The sequence below is a fragment of the Chiloscyllium punctatum genome, chromosome 12, assembly GCF_047496795.1.
Source record: "Chiloscyllium punctatum isolate Juve2018m chromosome 12, sChiPun1.3, whole genome shotgun sequence".
Lineage (NCBI taxonomy): Eukaryota > Metazoa > Chordata > Chondrichthyes > Orectolobiformes > Hemiscylliidae > Chiloscyllium > Chiloscyllium punctatum.
In genome coordinates, this window is record NC_092750.1 from 1,704,833 (window position 1) to 1,725,018 (window position 20,186).

Below are 20,186 nucleotides of genomic sequence, written 5' to 3' on the forward strand. Positions count from 1 at the left end.
AGGAAGGTCCAGGATCTGACTGCGTACAGACCGAAGGTGCTCAGCAAAGCGATCACCCAGTTAGCGTTTTGTCTCTCCGATATAGAGGAGACCACATTGGGAGCAACGAATGCAATAGACCAAATTGATTTAGGTCCAAGTGAAACGCTGCTAAATCTGAAATGAGTGTCTGGGGCCTTGGATGGTGAGAATGGAAGAGGGAAAGGGGCAGGTGTTGCACCTTCTGGGAAGGTGCCGTGTGTGATGGGAAGGTGCTGGGTGTGATGGGAGAGGTGCCCTGTGTGATGGGAAGGTGCCCCGTGTGATGGGAAGGTGCGGGGTGTGATGGGAAGGTGCTGGGTGTGATGGGAGAGGTGCCCTGTGTGATGGGAAGGTGCCGTGTGTGATGGGAAGGTGCTGGGTGTGATGGGAGAGGTGCCCTGTGTGATGGGAAGGTGCCCCGTGTGATGGGAAGGTGCTGGGTGTGATGGGAAGGTGCCGGGTGTGATGGGAGAGGTGCCCCGTGTGATGGGAAGGTGCTGGGTGTGATGGGAAGGTGCCGGGTGTGATGGGAAGGTGCTGGGTGTGATGGGAAGGTGCCGGGTGTGATGGGAGAGGTGCCCCGTGTGATGGGAAGGTGCTGGGTGTGATGGGAAGGTGCTGGGTGTGATGGGAAGGTGCTGGGTGTGATGGGAAGGTGCCGTGTGTGATGGGAAGGTGCCGTGTGTGATGGGAAAATGGCGGAGGATTATTCTTTGCATGTGAAGGCTGGTGGGGTGAACCCTATCCTTGTTCTGGGAGGGGAGGGAGGGGCTGAGGGTCGTGGCGTAGGAGATGGATCGCACACTGCTGAGAGCCCTGTCAACACTGTAGGTGGGAAGCCACGGTTGGAGAAGAAGGAGCACATATTAAGAGCACCACTTTGGAAAGTGGCCTGATTGGAACAAATACGGTGGAGGTGAAGGAGCTGAAAGGGATCGAGTCCTTACAGGACGTGGGGTGGGAAGAGCTGGAGTCCAGGTCGCTGTGGGAGTCAGTGGGCTGGTAATGGATATTAGTGGATAGACTATTGCCAGAAATGGAGACCGAAAGGTCAAGGAAAGGAAGGCAAGTGTCGGAGATGGACCAGGCGAAGGTGATGGAGGGATGGAAACTGGAAGCGAAGTTTATGAAATTTTCCAGGTCAGGACGAGAGCATGAAGCCGCACCGAAATAGTCATCGATGTACCGATAAAGCAGTTGTGGGAGGGGACCCGGGTAGGGCTGGAGCAAGAAATGTTCCACATACCCCATGATAAGGCAGGCCTAGCTCAAAGGAGCCATTGCTACAGCTTTGATTTGGAGAAAATGAGATGAGTAGAAGGAGAAGATGTTGAGAGAGAGAAAACAAGTTCAGCCAGGCGGAGGAGAGTGGTGGTGGATGGAGATTGTTCGGGCCTCTTTTCAAGAAAGAAGCAAAGAGCTTTCAAGCGGTCACTGTGTGGGATAGAGGTGTAAAGAGATTGCACATCCACAGTGAATAGAAGGTGGTTAGGGCCTGCGAATTGAAATTGCTTTTATCATGTCTCACAAACTTGATTGAGTTTTTTGAAGAAGTAACAAAGAGGATTGATGAGGGTCGAGCGGTAGATGTGATCTATATGGACTTCAGTAAGGCATTTGACATGGTTCCCCATGGGAGACTGGTTATCAAGATTAGATCTACTGGAATACAGGGAGAACTAGCCATTTGGATACAGAACTGGCTCAAAGGTAGAAGACAGAGGGTGGTGGTGAAGGATTCTTTTTCAGACTGGAGGCCTGTGACCAGTGGAGTGCCACAAGGATCGGTGCTGGGTCCACTACTTTTAACAGGACTCATACGCTTAATGGTAAGGTCCTAGGGAGCGTTGCTGAACAGAGACCTTGGAGTGCAAGTTCATAGGTCCTTAAAAGTGGAGTCACAGGTAGATAGGATAGTGAAGGAGGCATTTGGTATGCTTTCCTTTCTATCAGGAAGATGTTGTGAAACTTGAAAGGGTTCAGAAAGGATTTCCAAGGATGTTGCCAGGGTTGGAGGATTTGAGCTATGGGGAGAGGCTGAACAGTCTGGGGCTGTTTTCCCTGGAGTGTCGGAGGCTGAGGGGTGACCTTATAGAGGTTTACAAAATAATGAGGGTCATGGATAGGGTAAATAGACAAAGTCTTTTCCCTGGGGTGGGGGAGTCCAGAACTAGAGGGCATAGGTTTAGGGTAAGAGGGGAAAGATATAAAAGAGACCTAAGGGGCAACTTTTTCACGCAGAGGGTGGTACATGTATGGAATGAGCTGCCAGAGGATGTGGTGGAGGCTGGTACAATTGCAACATTTAAGAGGCATCTGGATGGGTGTATGACCCTGGGGCGAGTGTGTGTGTGTGTGTGTGTGTGTGTGTGTGTGTGTGTGTGTGTGTGTGTGTGTGTGTGAGACCCTGGGGTGGACAGTGTGTGACCCTGGGGGGGGGAGAGTGTGTGACCCTGGGGTGTGTGTGTGTGTGTGTGAGACCCTGGGGGGGAGAGAGTGTGTGAATAGGAAGGGTTTGGAGGGATATGGGCTGGGTGCTGGCAGGTGGGACTAGATTGGGTTGGGATATCTGGTTGGCATGGACGGGTTGGACCGAAGGGTCTGTTTCCATGCTGTACATCTCTAAGAGTGGTTAGGCCACCCTTAGAATATTTCATTCAATCCTGGTCACCACATTCCAGGAAGGATGTGGAAGCTTTGGAGAGGGTGCAGAAGAGGTTTGCCAGGATTAGAGGGTATGAGCTATAAGGAGAGACTTGGAAAACTCAGATTGTTTTCTCTGGAGCAATGGAGGCTGAGGGGAGACTTGATAAAATTATGAGATGCACAGATAGAGTTGGGGGTCAAAATCTTTTACCCCAGAGTTGAAATGTCTAGGACAAGGGGAGAGGCATTTAAGGGGATAGGGGGAAAGTTCAAAGGAGATGTGAGGGGCAGGTTTTTACACAGAGAGCAGTAGGAGTCTGCAACGTGCTGCCAGGGAGTGGTGACATCCCAACGGAGTGAATAAATCTCCATTTGGAGAGGCATGTTTTGTCCAAGAGAGGTCAGATCTAACAAATCTGGTGGATGTTTTTGAGGAGGTTCCCGGGTGTGTGGATGTGGGTGGGCCTGTCGATGTAGTTTATGTGGATGTCAGTCAGGCCATTAACACAATCCCACCCGGAAAAAGGGAAAATCTCCAGGAGCTGGCAAGGTGGATCCAAAACTGGCTCCGAGCACACACTCTCCCCCCCAGGGTCACACACTCACCCCCCCCAGGGTCACACACTCTCCCCCCCCAGGGTCACACACTCTCCCCCCCCAGGGGCACACACACCCCAGGGTCACACACTCTCCCCCACAGGGTTACACACACCCCAGGGTCACACACTCTCCCCCCCAGGGTCACACACACACACACCCCAGGGTCACACACTCTCCCCCCCAGGATCACACACACACACACACACCCCAGGGTCACACCCTCTCCCCCCCCAGGGTCACACACACCCCAGGGTCACACACTCTCCCCCCCAGGGTCACACACTCTCCCCCCCCCCCAGGGTCACACACACCCCAGGGTCACACACTCTCCCCCCCAGGGTCACACACTCTCCCTCCCAGGGTCACACACACACACACACACACACCACAGGGTCACACACCCTCCCCCCCCAGGGTCACACACTCTCCCCCCCAGGGTCACACACACCCCAGGGTCACACACTCATTCCCCAGGGTCACACACTCACCCCCCAGGGTCACACACACACACACCCCCCAGGGTCACACACACACACACCCCCCAGGGTCACACATTCTCCCCCCCAAGGTCACACACTCTCTCCCCCCCAGGGTCACACACTCACCCCCCAGGGTCACACACACACACACCCCCCAGGGTCACACACTGTCCCCCCAGGGTCACACATTCTCCCCCCCAGGGTCACACACTCTCTCCCCCCCAGGGTCTCACACACACACACACACACCCCAGGGTCACACACTCTCCCCCCCCAGAGTCACACACTGTCCACCCCAGGGTCACACACACACACACACACACACACACACACACACACACACACACTCGCCCCAGGGTCACACTCACACCCCCCCAGGGTCACACTCACTGCCCCCCCCCAGGGTCACGCTCACTCTCTCCCCCAGGGTCACACACACACCCAGGGTCACACACTCTCCCCCCCAGGGTCATACACACACACACCACAGGGTCACACACACACATACCCCAGGGTCACACTCACTGCCCCCCCCCAGGGTCACGCTCACTCTCACCCCCAGGGTCACACACACACACACACAGGGTCACACACTCTCCCCCCCAGGGTCATACACACACACACACCCCAGGGTCACACACTTTCCCCCCCCAGGGTCACACACACACACACACACACACACACCCCAGGGTCACACACTTTCCCCCCCCCCAGGGTCACACACACACACACACACCCCAGGGTCACACACTCTCCCCCCCCCAGGGTCACACACATTCCCCCAGCATCACACATTCGCCCCCAAAGGGTCACACACTCTCCCCAGGGTCACACTCACTTCCCCCCAGGGTCACACTCACTCTCTCCCCCAGGGTCACACACACCCCCCCCAGGGTCACACTCACTCCCCTAGGGTCACACACTCTCCCCCAGGCATACACTCACTCCCCGCCCCCCTCCCCCAGGGTCACACACTACCCCCAGGGTCACACACACTCCCCCAGGGTCACACACACACACACACACACACACACACACACAGGGTCACACACTCTTCCCCCTCAGGGTCACACACTCTCTCCCCCAGGGTCACACACACTCCCCCCCAGGGTCACACACACTCTTCCCCAAGGTCACACTAACACCCCCCCAGGGTCACACAAACTCCCCCAGGGTCTCTCTCACACACACACACACACCCAGGGTCACACACTCTCCCCCAAGGTTACCCACACTCCCCCAGGGTCACACACTCCCCCAGGGTCACACACACTCCCCCCAAGGTCACACACACTCACCCCCAGGCTCACACTCTCTCCCACAGGGTCACACATTCCCCCAGGGTCACACACACTCCCCCCCAGGGACACACACTCCTCCCCAGGGTCACACTCTCCCCCAGGGTCACACTCTCTCCCACAGGGTCACACATTCCCCTATGGTCACACTCCCCCCCCCAGAGACACACACTCTCCCCCAGGGTCACACTCTCTCCCATAGGGTCACACTCCCCCCCAGAGACACACACTCTCCCCCAGAGACGCACACTCTCCCCCAGGGTCACACACTCTCGCCCTGTGCCTGACCCTGTCTGTGAAAGTGAGGACGGCAGATGCTGGAGATCAGAGTTGAAAATGTGTTGCTGGAAAAGTGCAGCAGGTCAGGCAGCATCCAAGGAGCAGGAGAATCGACGTTTCGGGCATAAGCCCTTCTTCAGGAATGAGGAGAGTGTGTCCAGCAGGCGAAGATAAAAGGTAGGGAGGAGGGACTTGGGGGAGGGGCGTTGGGAATGTGAGGGGAAATGAGGAAACTGGAGAAATCGGAGTTCATCCCTTGTGGTTGGAGGGTTCCTAGGCCGAAGATGAGGCGCTCTTCCTCCAACCGTCGTGTTGCTATGGTCTGGCGATGGAGGAGTCCAAGGACCTGCATGTCCTTGGTGGAGTGGGAGGGGGGGGTTGAAGTGTTGAGCCACAGGGCGGTTGGGTTGGTTGGTGCGGGTGTCCCAGAGGTGTTCTCTGAAACGTTCCGCAAGTAGGCGGCCTGTCTCCCCAATATAGAGGAGGCCACATCAGGTGCAGCGGATGCAGTAAATGATGTGTGTGGAGGTGCAGGTGAATTTGTGACGGATATGGAAGGATCCCTTGGGGCCTTGGAGGGAAGTGAGAGGGGAGGTGTGGGCGCAAGTTTTGCATTTCTTGTGGTTGCAGGGGAAGGTGCCGGGAGTGGAGGTTGGGTTGGTGGGGGGTGTGGACCTGACGAGGGAGTCACGGAGGGAGTGGTCTTTTTGGAACGCTGATAGGGGAGGGGAGGGAAATATATCCCTGGTGGTGGGGTCCGTTTGGAGGTGGCGGAAATGACGGCGGATGATACGATGTATATGGAGGTTGATGGGGTGGTAGGAACCCGACTGGTACTTCTTCAAAGACCGCAATTTCCCCCAGACGTGGTCGACGATGCCCTCCACCGCATCTCCTCCACTTCCCGCTCCTTCGCCCTTGAGCCCCGACCCTCCAACCGCCACCAGGACAGAACCCCACTGGTCCTCACCTACCACCCCACCAACCTCCATATACAGCGTATCATCCTTCGACGGTTGAATGAAGAGCACCTCATCTTCCGCCTGGGAACCCTCCAACCACAAGGGATGAACTCAGATTTCTCCAGTTTCCTCATTTCCCCTCCCCCCACCTTGTCTCAGTCCCAACCCTCGAACTCAGCACCACCTTCCTAACCTGCAATCTTCTTCCTGATCTCTCCGCCCCACCCCCTCTCCGGCCTATCACCCTCACCTTAACCTCCTTCCACCTAACGCATTCCCAACGCCCCTCCCCCAAGTCCCTCCTCCCTACCTTTTATCTTAGCCTGCTGGACACACTTTCCTCATTCCTGAAGAAGGGCTTATGCCCGAAACGTCGATTCTCCTGTTCCTTGGATACTGCCTGACCTGCTGCGCTTTTCCAGCAACACACTTTCAGCTCTGTCTGTGTGAAGCTGTTATTGTTTCAGTCAACACCCTGTGCACAACCTCTCTCCACGAGTCTATCCCCCTGCACCTACACCCCCTGTCCCCCTCCTCTCCCATCGATCCACGCTCCAGGATTACACTAACATTCCCAGGGGAATCTGCAGCTCAGCACCAAGGCCGAGTGACTGAGAAAGCTGGAACACTTCCTGTGAGCATTCAGACCCTGAGTCAGTCAGAATGGAATATACCAGCTCAAAACAGCCTCGGGGATCCAGGTCAGAGACAATACAATAAAATCAGATCACAACTTCACACTCCCTCAGGACCAGGACAGCACGGGGTGAGATACAGAGTAAAGATCCCTCTACACTGTCCCCATCAAACACTCCCCGGGACAGGGACAGCACGGGGTGAGATACACAGTAAAGCTCCCTCTACACTGTCCCCCATCAAACACTCCACAGGACAGGGACAGCACAGGGTTATATACAGAGTAAAGCTCCCTCTACACTGTCCCCATCAAACACTCCCAGGACAGGGACAGCACAGGGTTATATACAGAGTAAAGCTCCCTCTACACTGTCCCCATCAAACACTCCCAGGACAGGGACAGCACGGAGTTAGATACAGAGTAAAGCTCTCTCTACACTGTCCACATCAAACACTTCCAGGACAGGGACAGCACGGGGTGAGATACAGAGTAAAGCTCGCTCTACACTGTCCACATCAAACACTGCCAGGACAGGGACAGCACGGGGTTAGATACAGAGTAAAGCTACCTCTACACTGTCCACATCAAACACTCCCAGGACAGGGACAGCACGGGGTTAGATACAGAGTAAAGCTCCCTCTACACTGTCCACATCAAACACTCCCAGGACAGGGACAGCACGGGGTTAGATACAGAGTAAAGCTCACTCCACACTGACCCCCATCTAACACTCCCAGGGAAAGGGACAGCACGGGGTTAGAGATAAAGTAAAGCTTCCTCTACACTGTCCCCATCAAATACTCTATGGACAGGGACAGCATGGGGTTAGATACAGAGTAAAGCTCGCTCTACACTGTCCACATCAAACACTCCCAGGACAGGGACAGCACGGGGTGAGATACAGAGTAAAGCTCCCTCTACACTGTCCACATCAAACACTGCCAGGACAGGGACAGCACGGGGTTAGATGCAGAGTGAAGCTCCCTCTACACTGACCCCCATCTAACACTCCCAGGACAGGGACAGCACGGAGTTAGATACAGAGTAAAGCTCGCTCTACACTGTCCCCCATCAAACACTCCACAGGACAGGGACAGCACAGGGTTATATACAGAGTAAAGCTCCCTCTACACTGTCCACATCTAACACTCCCAGGACAGGGACAGCACGGGGTTAGATACAGAGTAAAGCTACCTCTACACTGTCCACATCAAACACTCCCAGGACAGGGATAACATAGGGTTAGATACAGAGTAAAGCTACCTCTACACTGTCCACATCTAACACTCCCAGGACAGGGACAGCACGGGGTTAGATACAGAGTAAAGCTCCCTCTACACTGTCCACATCAAACACTCCACAGGACAGGGACAGCACGGGGTTAGATACAGAGTAAAGCTACCTCTACACTGTCCACATCAAACACTGCCAGGACAGGGACAGCACAGGGTTAGATACAGAGTAAAGCTCCCTCTACACTGTCCACATCAAACACTCCACAGGACAGGGACAGCACGGGGTTAGATACAGAGTAAAGCTCCCTCTACACTGTCCACATCAAACACTCCCAGGACAGGGACAGCACGGGGTTAGATACAGAGTAAAGCTCACTCCACACTGACCCCCATCTAACACTCCCAGGGAAAGGGACAGCACGGGGTTAGATACAGAGTAAAGCTCCCTCTACACTGTCCCCATCAAACACTCCCCAGGACAGGGATGGCACGGGGTTAGATATAGAGTAAAGATCCCTCTACACTGTCCCCCATCAAACACTCCACAGGACAGGGACAGCACGGGGTTAGATACAGTGTAAAGATCCCTCTACACTATCCCCCATCAAACACTCCACAGGACAGGGACAGCATGGGGTTAGATACAGAATAAAGCTCCCTCTACACTGTCACCACATCAAACCCTCCCAGTACAGGGACAGCATGGGGTTAGAGATAAAGTAAAGCTTCCTCTACACTGTCCCCATCAAATACTCTATGGACAGGGACAGCATGGGGTTAGATACAGAGTAAAGCTCCCTCTACACTGTCCCTCATCAAACACTTTCAGGACAGGAACAGCACGGGGTTAGATACAGAGTAAAGCTCCCTCTACACTGTCCCTCATCAAACACTTTCAGGACAGGAACAGCACGGGGTTAGATACAGAGTAAAGCTCACTCTACACTGTCCCCCATCAAACACTCCCACGACAGGGACAGCACGGGGTTAGATACAGAGTAAAGCTCTCTCTACACAGTTGCAGTGTGTTTTCACCATCTATCTCTGTGTTCTGTTGTGTTGTGGTTATGGGTTGGCTGATGATTGTTATGGCTCTGAGCCAATGACAATTGAGAAGGTGCTCCTGTGACATTGTGGTAGTGTCCATATCTCTGTGCCAGGAGGTCTGGGTTCAGGCCCCACCTCATGTGGAGGTGTGTAATAACATCCTTGATCAGCCCTGGGTCAGAAACATTCTGCCAGTGTGATATGACACCAGTGAGTGGCTTTTCTGAAAGCTGTGTTTATAACAAAGTCTGACATTATAGGAATATGTCCAGCATTAACAATGAAGGTGAGGGTTGAGTCCTGATTTACCTGATTACCCCAACCCTCCGGTTCCTGCAGGGAAATCCCTTTCGCAAAGCTCAGGAATAATGTCACTCTGTGAGACAATACAGAAACACAGCTTGAAATCATTCACTTTTCTCTTTTTGACTCTCTTGCTATCTCTCTCTCCCTGTGTGTGTCTCTGTCTCTCTATCTGACTTTGCCTCTATTTTCTCTGTCTCTGTGTGTCTTCCTCCCTCCATCTCTGTGTCTCTCTCTCAGTGTCTCTGTGTGTGTGTCTCTCTCTCTGTCTCTGTGTCTCTCTAACGTTCTCTTTCTCTCACTCACTGCCTCTCTCAGTCTATATCAATCAGTCTATATCGATCTATTGATGAGTTTGTATTGATCAGTCTGCACGGATCAGTCCATATTGCTCAGTGTGCATTGATCTAATTGGCTCAGCCCAGACCTGCTGAGTCTCCTTCCCCCCCTCCCCCTCCTTAGGCACACACCCAGGGGATTATTTCAATTGGTCTCCGCACCCCTCCCTTTCCACTTAGCCCCAGTTTGTCGCTCGTACTTACATTGGTCACCATGCACAGGTCAATGACAAAACAGATCAGGCAGCAAACAGCAACGACGATTTCTCTGCGCAGACCCCCGGACACGTACATTGGGAACAGATCCATGATTCCTGTGATAAACCCCTCGACTCCCACAAACTGTGCACAAGGAAAAGTGAGTTAGCCGCAGCTTGAATGGGTCAGGGTCCTTTGACCAGCCAGGCTGGGGGGCAGGGAATCATAGCACCATTCTAGCCATGCCTGACCCCCATGCCATGTCAGGTCATTCCAAACCACCAACCGAACCCTCCTGGTGCTGAGCTCCCACTGACACTGGCACCATTGAGCTGGTGGGATGAAGGGTCATTGGGTACAGGGAGTTCTTGGGGGGGCAGTGCAGAGAGGGGCAACAGCTATTGATTTGAATATTGAAGTACCCAGTCATGGGTCGGATAGCAACACCCCTGGGTTATCCCTGAGCATTGCTGCACAGGCCCCACACTGAGGACCAGGCCTGAAGGGGCATCGAGGGCAGATTTGTGGCTGACCAGCCTGGGGAAGGGGGTGGGGTTGGGGGGGGGGGGGGGGTGCTGTGGGAGGTGTCTCGTGTGGCACCAATACTCACTCGGTGCCCCCAGCAGAGCTGCAGCTGGAGACCACCCTCTGACAGTCTGATCAATACTGGCCCGTACATGAGTCCAGACCCATCACAAACATAGCTGAGTCTTCACTTGAGGTGGTCGTTGGAGTTATGAAGCTGTTCCTGGTGCTCCCTGGGGGAACAGCAATAAATGCCAACTTTGCCAGGGCTGCCCCTGTCCTGAGGGTAAATGAGGATCGGCAGTGAAATGAGCTACATACCTGACTATCCAAGCCAAGGACCAGGAGCATGAAGAAAAACAGAGCTGCCCAGAGAGGGGCAATTGGCATCAGGGTCACCGCCTTGGGGTATGCAATAAAAGCTAGGCCAGGTCCTAGAGAGACAGAGAGGGGGCGCAGGATGAAATACTTCATTAACTTGTGGCCTCCTGCTTACCCCACCCCACCCCCCCCAATCTATTTGTGCAAAATGATGGAATGACCATGGGGTGGCACGGTGGCTCAGTCATTAGCTCTGCTGCCTCATAGCGCCAGGGACCCAGCCTCGGGGGACTGTCTGTTTGGAGTTTGTACATTCTTTCTGTGTCTGTGTGCGTTTCCTCCCATAGTCCAAAGATGTTCAGGTTGGGGTGGATTGGCTGTGGGAAATGCAGGAAGAGTGGGGGGGTGCTCTTCAGAAGTTCAGTGTGGACTCATTGGGCTGAATGGTCTCTTTCTGTACTGTAGGGACTCAGTGATTCTATGGAGATGGGGAGCTGAGAACGTGGCTATTGGAACATTTAGTGCTGGGAATGGATTACAGGTGGCAGAGAGTGGGGAGTCTGTGGGATTCTCTGCACAGACAGCAGCAGCTGAGGCCAAAGCATGGGATGTTTTGAGGAAGGAGTTAAATATAGTCCATTGGGCTCAAGGGAGAGAAGGGGATGGGGAGAGGATGGGAGCACAGACAGATAATCAGCCATGGTCCTATTGAACAGCAGAGCACACCCAGTGCTGCTGTTTCTGAAACATCTGGGGGTTCTGTGTAGACCCGACAGGCAGGAGGCCTGAGAGCTAACCACTGAGGGAGCAGCTCTGGACACAGGAGCTGCCAGAGGCACGGAACAGGGACAGGAGTCAGTGATGCTCCAGAGGGACACGGCCGGGATTACAGCTGGGATAATGAAGGGTCAGGAAATCCTGGGAGCGCTGACATTCCCCGCAATCAGATTCAAGGCTCAGTCACAGAACCATCTCTGTTCCAGCCTGTTGGGGAAGAGGCTATGAAAGCAGGTTTATGGAGGGGAACAAGTTGAAGGGGAGAATAGCCAAAGCTGCAATCATATCGGCTGCCTGACAGAGAAGGAGGAAGTCAATCTGTAAGACAGGAAGTGACCTGGGCTGTGAAGCAAACTCCCAATTCCTTCAGGGAAAGCTGCTCACAGCAGGTGGAATATTGCGTGCAATTCTGGTCTCCCTGCTAGAGGAAAGGTGTTGTTCAACAAAAAGGGTTCAGAAAAGATTTACAAGGATGTTGCCAGGGTTGGAGGGTTTGAGCTATAGGGAGAGGCTGAACAGGCTGGGACTGTTTTCCCTGGAGCGTTGGAGGCTGAGGGGTGACCTTATAGCAGATGAATTAACAGCACAAATCATCGTGAATGATTATGGTGTGGTAGGCATCACGGAGACATGGTTATAGGAGGTTCAGGACTGGCAGTTAAACATCTAAGGATTTACAGCTTATCAAAAAGACAGGGAGATGGGCAGAGGGGGCAGGACTGCCTTTTTAGTCATATCTATGCCACTGAATGACATAGCGTCAGGTGATGTAGAGTCTGTGTGGGTGGAGTTGACGAACAACAAAGGCAAAAAAACCATAATGGGAGTTATGTACAGACCTCCTAACAGTGGTCAGGACCAGGGGCACAAGATGTACCAGGAAATAGAGAAGGCATGTCAGAAAGGCAAGGTCACGGTGATCATGGGAGACTTCAATATGCAGGTGGACTGGGTAAATAATGTTGCCAGTGGATCCAAAGAAAGGGAATTCATGGAATGCTTACAGGATGGCTTTTTGGAACAGCTTGTCATGGAGCCCACAAGGGAGCAGGCTATTCTGGACCTAGTGCTTTGCAATGAACCAGACTTTATAAAAGATTTTAAAGTAAGGGAACACTCAGGAAGCAGCGATCATAATATGGTAGAGTTCAGTCTGCAGTTTGAAAGAGAGAAGGCAAAATCAGATATAATGGTGTTATAGTTAAATAAAGGTAATTATAGGGGCATGAGAGAGGATCTGATGAAAATCGACTGGAAGCAGAGCCTAGTGGGGAAGACAGTAGAGCAACAATGGCAGGAGTTTCTGGGTGTAATTGAGGTCACAGGACAGAGGTTCATCCCAAAGAAAATAAAGATTATCTGGGGTTGGGGGGATTGGACAGCCATGGCTGACAAAAGAAGTCAGGAAATGTATCATAGATAAAGCCTATAAAGTGGCCCAGAGCACTGGGAAATCAGAAGATTGGGAAGGCTACAAAAACAAACAGAGGATAACAAAGAGAGTAATAAGAAAGGAGAGGATCAAATATGAAGGTCGGCTAGCCAGTAATATTAGAAATGATAGTAAAAGTTTCTTTCAATACATAAGAAACAAACGAGAGGAAAAAGTAGACTTTAGGCTGCTCCAAATTGATGCAGGAAGGCTAGTGATGGGAGATAAGGGAATAGCTGAAGAACTTAATAAGTACTTTGTGTTAGTCTTCACAGTGGAAGACATGAGTAATATTCCAACAATTAAGGAGAGTCAGGGGACAGAGTTGAGTATGGATGCCGTTACAAAAGAGAAAGTGCTAGAAAAGCTAAAAGGTCTAAAACTTGATAAATCTCCTGGCCCCGATGGGTTACATCCTAGAGTTCTGAGGGAGGTGGCTGAGGAAATAGCGGAGGCATTGATTGTAATCTTTCAAAAATCACTGGAGTCAGGGAAAGTCCCAGATGATTGGAAGACCGCTGTTGTAACCCCCTTGTTCAAGAAAGGATCAAGACAAAAGATGGAAAGTTATAGGCCAATTAGCCTAACCTCGTTTGTTGGTAAAATTCTAGAATACATCATTAAGGATGAGGTTTCTAAATTCTTGGAAGAGCAGAGTCTGATTAGAACAAGTCAACATGGATTTAGTAAAGGGAGGTCATGCCTGACAAACCTGTTGGAATTTTTTGAAGAGGTAACAAGTAGGTTAGACCAGGGAAACCCAGTGGATGTGGTCTATCTAGACTTTCAAAAGGCCTTTGATAAGGTGCCACGCGGGAGGCTGCTGAGCAAGGTGAGGGCCCATGGTGTTCGAGGTGAGCTGCTGGGATGGATTGAGGATTGGCTGTCTGACAGAAGGCAGAGAGTTGGGATAAAAGGTTCTTTTTCGGAATGGCAACTAGTGACAAGTGGTGTCCCGCAGAATTCAGTATTGGGGTCACAGCTGTTCACTTTATATATAAATGATCTGGATGAAGGGACTGGGGGTATTCTGGCGAAGTTCACCAATGAAACAAAGTTAGGTGGACAGGCAGGTAGTTCTGAGGAAGTGGGGAGGATACAGAAAGATTTAGGTAGTTTAGGAGAGTGGTCCAGGAAATGGCTGATGAAATTCAACGTGAGCAATGATGAGAAAATTCTTAAAGCCAAAGTACAAAGGGATCTGGGAGTGCTAGTCCAGGATTCTCTAAAGGTTACCTTGCAGGTTGTGTCCGTGGTTAAGAAAGCAAATGTAATGTTGTCATTTATCTCAAGAGAGTTGGAATGTAAAAGCAGCGATGTGCTGAGACTTTATAAAGCTCTGGTTAGGCCCCATTTGGAGTACTGTGTCCAGTTTTGGGCCCCACACCTCAGGAAGGACATACTGGCACTGGAGTGTGTCCAGCGGAGATTCACATGGATGATCCCTGGAATGGTAGGTCTAACATATGAGGAACGGCTGAGGATCCTGGGATTGTATTCATTAGAGTTTAGAAGGTTGAAGGGAGATCTAATAGAAACTTACAAGATAATGCATGACTTAGAAAGATTGGATGCTGGGAATTTGTTCCTGTCAGGCAGGGATACTAGGACCCGTGGGCACAGTCTTAGAATTAGCGGGGGTCACTTTAGAATGGAAATCAGGAGACATTTCTTCAGCCAGAGAGTGGTGGGCCTGTGGAATTCATTGCCATGGAGCACGGTGGAGGCTGGGACGTTAAATGTCTTCAAGGCAGAGATTGATAAATTCTTAATCTCGCAAGGAATTAAGGGCTACGGGGAGAATGCGGGTAAGTGGAATTAAAATGCCCATCAGCCATGATTGAATAGCAGAGTGGACTCGATGGGCCGAATGGCCTTACTTCCACTCCTATTTCTTAAGGTCTTATAGAGGTTTATAAAATTATGAGGGCCACGGATAGGATAAATAGACAAGGTCTTTTTCCCTGGGGTGGGGGAGTCCAGAACTAGAGGGGCATAGGTTTAGGGTGAGAGGGGAAAGATATAAAAGAGACCTAAGGGGCAACGTTTTCACACAGAGGGTGGTACGTGTATGGAATGAGCTGCCAGAGGAAGTGGTGGAGGCTGGTATAATTGCAACATTTAAAAGGCATCTGGATGGGTGTATGAATAGGAAGGGTTTGGAGGGATATGGGCCGGGTGCTGGTGGGTGGGACTAGATTGGGTTGGGATATCTGGTCGGTATGGACGAGTTGGACCGAAGGGTCTATTTCTGTTCTGTATGATTCTATGACTACATCTCCAAGCCAGACCCAAGCTATATCCAATCTCCTGTTACCCTAATGCCCATCCCAAGTTGGTTCCATTGGGTGTCTCCCCCAAGAGTCTCTCTGGTTCCTCAAGCCTAACGTCATGATGACAGTTAACCGTGTCCCTCTCGAAGCTGAAGGGAAATGCGATGGGAAGTCCCTTCCCAGTTTTGACGGCTCTGTACTCTGCTGCTCACTGTGTGTGCTCTCACCAGACTCAGCCACTTTGGAGATGTCCATCCCTTGTTCCGACGCCATAAAGCCAAGCACAGAGAACACAACAAACCCTGAGAAGAAGCTGGTGGTGCTGTTAATCAGAGCCAGGAGGTATGCATCTCTGCAAACAAAGCACGCAGATACAGGCGGAGTTATCGTCTTGCAGCAGGAAGTTCAAATCAAGTTCCAAACTTACAACTCCTTTAAATACTTAGCCCAGAGGAGGAAATTCCCACTCCCCCCCAACCCCCAGAGGTACATACCCGCTTTAATGAGTCATCCAAACCTGAATACAGCCCAAGATAATAAAATCAGAATTGAAGGTGTTACCGGTTTATGTCTGGTAGCAGAACAGCCTGTGGAGACACTCAGGAATACATACTCTTTGGATGCAAAGGCCCGAAGCAGTTAAGGGTACAGGAAGGATTGGATACACACAAGAGCACATTAGTAACAGACAGAGATAACGTGGTATTGATAAAGAGTGGATATACTGCTGAGGCCAACAGCAGCACCAAACACAAACTCAGGATTCCCACCAGGAACAGGTGGCTCACACCGAACACGTTCCAAACAGATTCCAATCCCACTCAGAGGGATAGTGAGGGAGGGTATCATTACCATTCAGCGGACGGCATCAAAAAACTGATAGCGAAGAAACAGAGTTTTTAAAAAATCACAACTGTACAAAGAAATATCCAAACATAACAACTTGATTAATTGGACAACTCTGTCACTACTGAGGAAGAGGGAGACTGACTCATACCTGTCTACAGGTAACTCCACACTGACTCATACCTGTCTACAGGTAACTCCACACTGACTCAGACCTGTCTACAGGTAACTCCACACTGACTCATACCTGTCTACAGGTAACTCTGCACTGACACAGACCTGTCTACAGGTAACTCTGCACTGACACAGACCTGTCTACAGGTAACTCCACACTGACTCAGACCTGTCCGCAGGTAACTCTGCACTGACACAGACCTGTCTACAGGTAACGCCACACTGACACAGATCTGTCTACAGGTAACTCCACACTGATTCATACCTGTCGACAGGCGACTCCATACTGACACAGACGTGTCTACAGGCGATTCCGCACTGACTCAGACCTGTCAACAGGTAATTCCACACTGACACAGACCTGTCTATAGGTAATTCCGCACTGCACCACACCTATCTACAGGTAACTCCACACTGACTCAGACCTGTCTACAGGTAACTCCACACTGACTCATACCTGTCTACAGGTAACTCCGCACTGCGACACACCTGTCTACAGGTAACTCCACACTGACTCATACCTGTGTACAGGTGACTCCAAACTGACTCATACCTGTCCACAGGTAACTCCTCACTGACTCAGACCCGTCCACAGGTAACTCCACACTGACTCAGACTGTCTACAGATAACTCCACACTGACTCAGACTGTCTACAGATAACTCCACACTGCACCACACCTGTCGAGAGGTAACTCCGCACTGACTCATACCTGTCCACAGGTAACTCCGCACTGATTCATAGCTGTCTACAGGTAACTCCGAACTGACTCATACCTGTCTACAGGTAACTCCGCACTGACTCATAGCTGTCTACAGGTAACTCTGCACTGACACAGACCTGTCTACAGGTAACTCTGCACTGACACAGACCTGTCTCTAGGTCTCTCCACAGTCTCACACACACACACTGCTGGCTTTAGCTAACTCCTGACTAGTGCACAGACTGTTGGGTGCTCCCCCTGAGCTGACTATGCTTTAGTTGCTGATTGTGATTGGACTCCCTCGTATCGGAGGGCCATACAGGAGGAAGCTGATGGTTCCAGCTGGTACCCCTCGATATTCCGACCCATCCAGCTGATGCCAAGGGACCTTCAACATAAACCCAAACATTTACCGGAAAATGCCAACCTTTTCAGAGGTCTATACAGATCCCTATCTCAGAAACATAAACTCCATCAATCCACGAAGATAAACCTGGGAGAGTGAGTTCTCTCTCAGTCAGTGTGGGACTTGGACAGAGACAGTGTCTTGCTGCGTGTGGATCAGCATCTACTGGCCGTTCAGCCATTCAGCTCCCTCTCACTGCAGGAATATACCGGACCTGGTACACAGTGGCTTGAGTTTGTGCTCAAGGTGTCCTCTGTGGCCAAGAAAACAGAGGCTAATCTTGTTCGTTGATGGGGTGAACGAGGTGGGATCCACATTGGACAGACCACTGTAGCAGGGTGGCAGAGAGTACAGGGTTAAAGGGCCGACTCTCACTGATGTACAGGCACAATCAGTGAGACTGCTGAGACTGTCCGAGAAGGACAGGGAAAGGACACTCACCCCACTCCATCTCCATGGTCCTGTACTGAATATTCCCGAAGGATTGGTGCATCATGGTGTAAAACCCCCAACAACCATAAACCTTTCTGAAGGTCATCATTACTAGGAGCATGTGACACACACACTCTCCCTGTCCACTCACAATGTGCAGCGCAATGGGTTGGGGGCTGGGGGGGGAAGATGTTCCATCATTTCAGAGGGGCAGTTTGAAATCAACCCCACTGCTGTGGGTCTGGAGTCACGTATAGGCCCAGATTGGGTAAGGATTTCCTTCCCTAAAGGACATTAGTGAATCAGTTAGGATTTTATGACAATCCAACAGTTCATTTGTTAGCTTTTGTTTCGCAGTTTTCATTTGGAGAACTGCCACTATTCCTCGAGCCTACGCTGTCTTGTCCGAAGGTGGACAGTGCTGGGGGACCAGCACAAATCCTACTTTCAGTGCCAGTTCCCCCAGTCAGACACCACCAGCTCCAGCCCCCCTTAGTGACCCTTAACCTGGGGTGAAGGGGGAAAGCTCAGTCCCAGCAGCCCCTCCTCCAGGGTGTCTGCAATCGGTCACCCAGTGACCTGTCAAGAAGCAGACCGTGGTTGGACAGCGAGAGTGATGCAAGAACAATGTGGGTCAGGAAAGGCTGGCATGTGATGCCCAATAAGTGCATCGGCTAGAATTTACCGGAGAAAGTGATGAGGTGCAGAAAAATACTTGTCAATAATTGGTTAATGAGACAATCATCACTCATGCAGGTTACACGGGTGGGGGGAGGGAATATGCAGGACTGCCACTGTGTTATCGAGAGGCAAACGTTCTCTCACTGTTGATCGACTGAAGCAATGCAGTTCACTATTTCAAACAACGATCCAACCAGCGAAACAAAAATCTCCTCTCAGACTCCGGGGTTTGGATTCATTTTGGGGTCTAGAGTTGATTTGGGTTAAAGCCACACAGAATCTGAGTGGCCACACATAGACAGGAATTACTCAATGATTCATCACAGAAACACCCCCAAATTAACAAAATCCTGAGAAAGGGACAGAGGGGTCAAGGTCGGGGTTAGAGTTCGAGTTAGGGTTAGGGTCAGGGTTAGGTTTAGGGTTGGGGTTAGGGTCAGGGTTAGGTTCAGGGTTGGGGTGAGGTTCAGGGTTAGGGTTAGGGTTGGGGTTAGGGTCAGGGTTAGGTTCAGGGTTGGAGTGAGGGTCAGGGTTAGGTTCAGGGTTGGGTGAGGGTCAGGGTTAGGGTTAGGGCATGAAAGGCAGATGAAGATGAAGATTCTCCTTGCATTTGTATAGCTGCTGGGAGGAGGAGGTTGGATGAAGGTGAGGAGGATGTTGGGCTGGGAGGATGTAGAAGGTGGGTTGTCAGATGAAGAAGAGATAGGGTTGGATGTGCAGAGTGTGTTGAAGAAGGAGGATGAGTTGGTGAAGAGGTTGGGTTGAGGTGATGAAGCTGGCTGGAAGTGGAAGAGGGTAGGCCAGGAGGATGTGGAGGGTTAGGGTTGGATGAGGAAGTGAGTGTGGACAGCACAATGTCCTCCATCACCTGGTCATCTTACCTGCAGGTGAAGGTCAAGTTCCTGGAAGCTCAGGGTTTTGCATAAACACTAGATCTTAGCTTTAAACAGGCTAATAAAATACAGCAGATAGGTAGGTCGGCAAAGTAGAACATTAGACGTTGAACAATATAAGAGAACCTAAAAAACCTTCTGATAAAGCATGGCCACCCCATCCATCCCTGGACCTGGTCGAAAAATCCCAGGAAAATGCAGGGATAAGATCAGCATCTCTTGTTACTTTTGCTTCTGTAGAATCGCAATGTTAGCTCCTGTTCCATAACTGCCAACCGCAAGGTGCAGAACCCAACGGGATATACAGCACCTCAAGAACTGAGTCCCAAAGACATGGAGAACCTCCAGACTGAGCTGGACAGATTTGTCCTCAGGAGTGAGGTGAAGATGAAGATGACCATGAGTGTGTATCAGTAAATGACACAGACAGGGACGGCCCAGTCACTAGTGATCTTCCAGGAGATTGGAACAGGAGCACAGTTGGATGCACACTTCAGGTGAAGTGGAGTCAGGGGGCTCCTATTGCTCAGACAGGGCTGGGTGGGTGGGTGGGGGTAGGTTCTGTCCAATTGGTTGTGTAAGAGCTGACCAAATGTCACAGCTGGAAATATTCACAATGTGTTTCTGAGTTAACCTCAAATACAGCCATCGCTCTCCATAACCAGAAAGTGGGAGGTCGGG

The 20,186-nt window shown here is 51.3% G+C and overlaps 1 protein-coding gene across 1 annotated transcript in view; it reads right to left on the reverse strand.

The window, feature by feature from the left end:
- Positions 1-20,186, reverse strand: part of LOC140483545 (sodium- and chloride-dependent creatine transporter 1-like) — a 172,658-nt gene that overhangs the window by 9,169 nt on the left and 143,303 nt on the right. The window contains exons 8-10 of the mRNA XM_072581735.1: positions 15,599-15,723; positions 10,890-11,002; positions 10,050-10,187 (exon numbers count right to left, since the gene is read on the reverse strand). Of these exons, the coding sequence (XP_072437836.1) occupies positions 10,050-10,187; positions 10,890-11,002; positions 15,599-15,723 (376 nt within the window). The remainder of the gene's footprint in view (positions 1-10,049; positions 10,188-10,889; positions 11,003-15,598; positions 15,724-20,186) is intronic.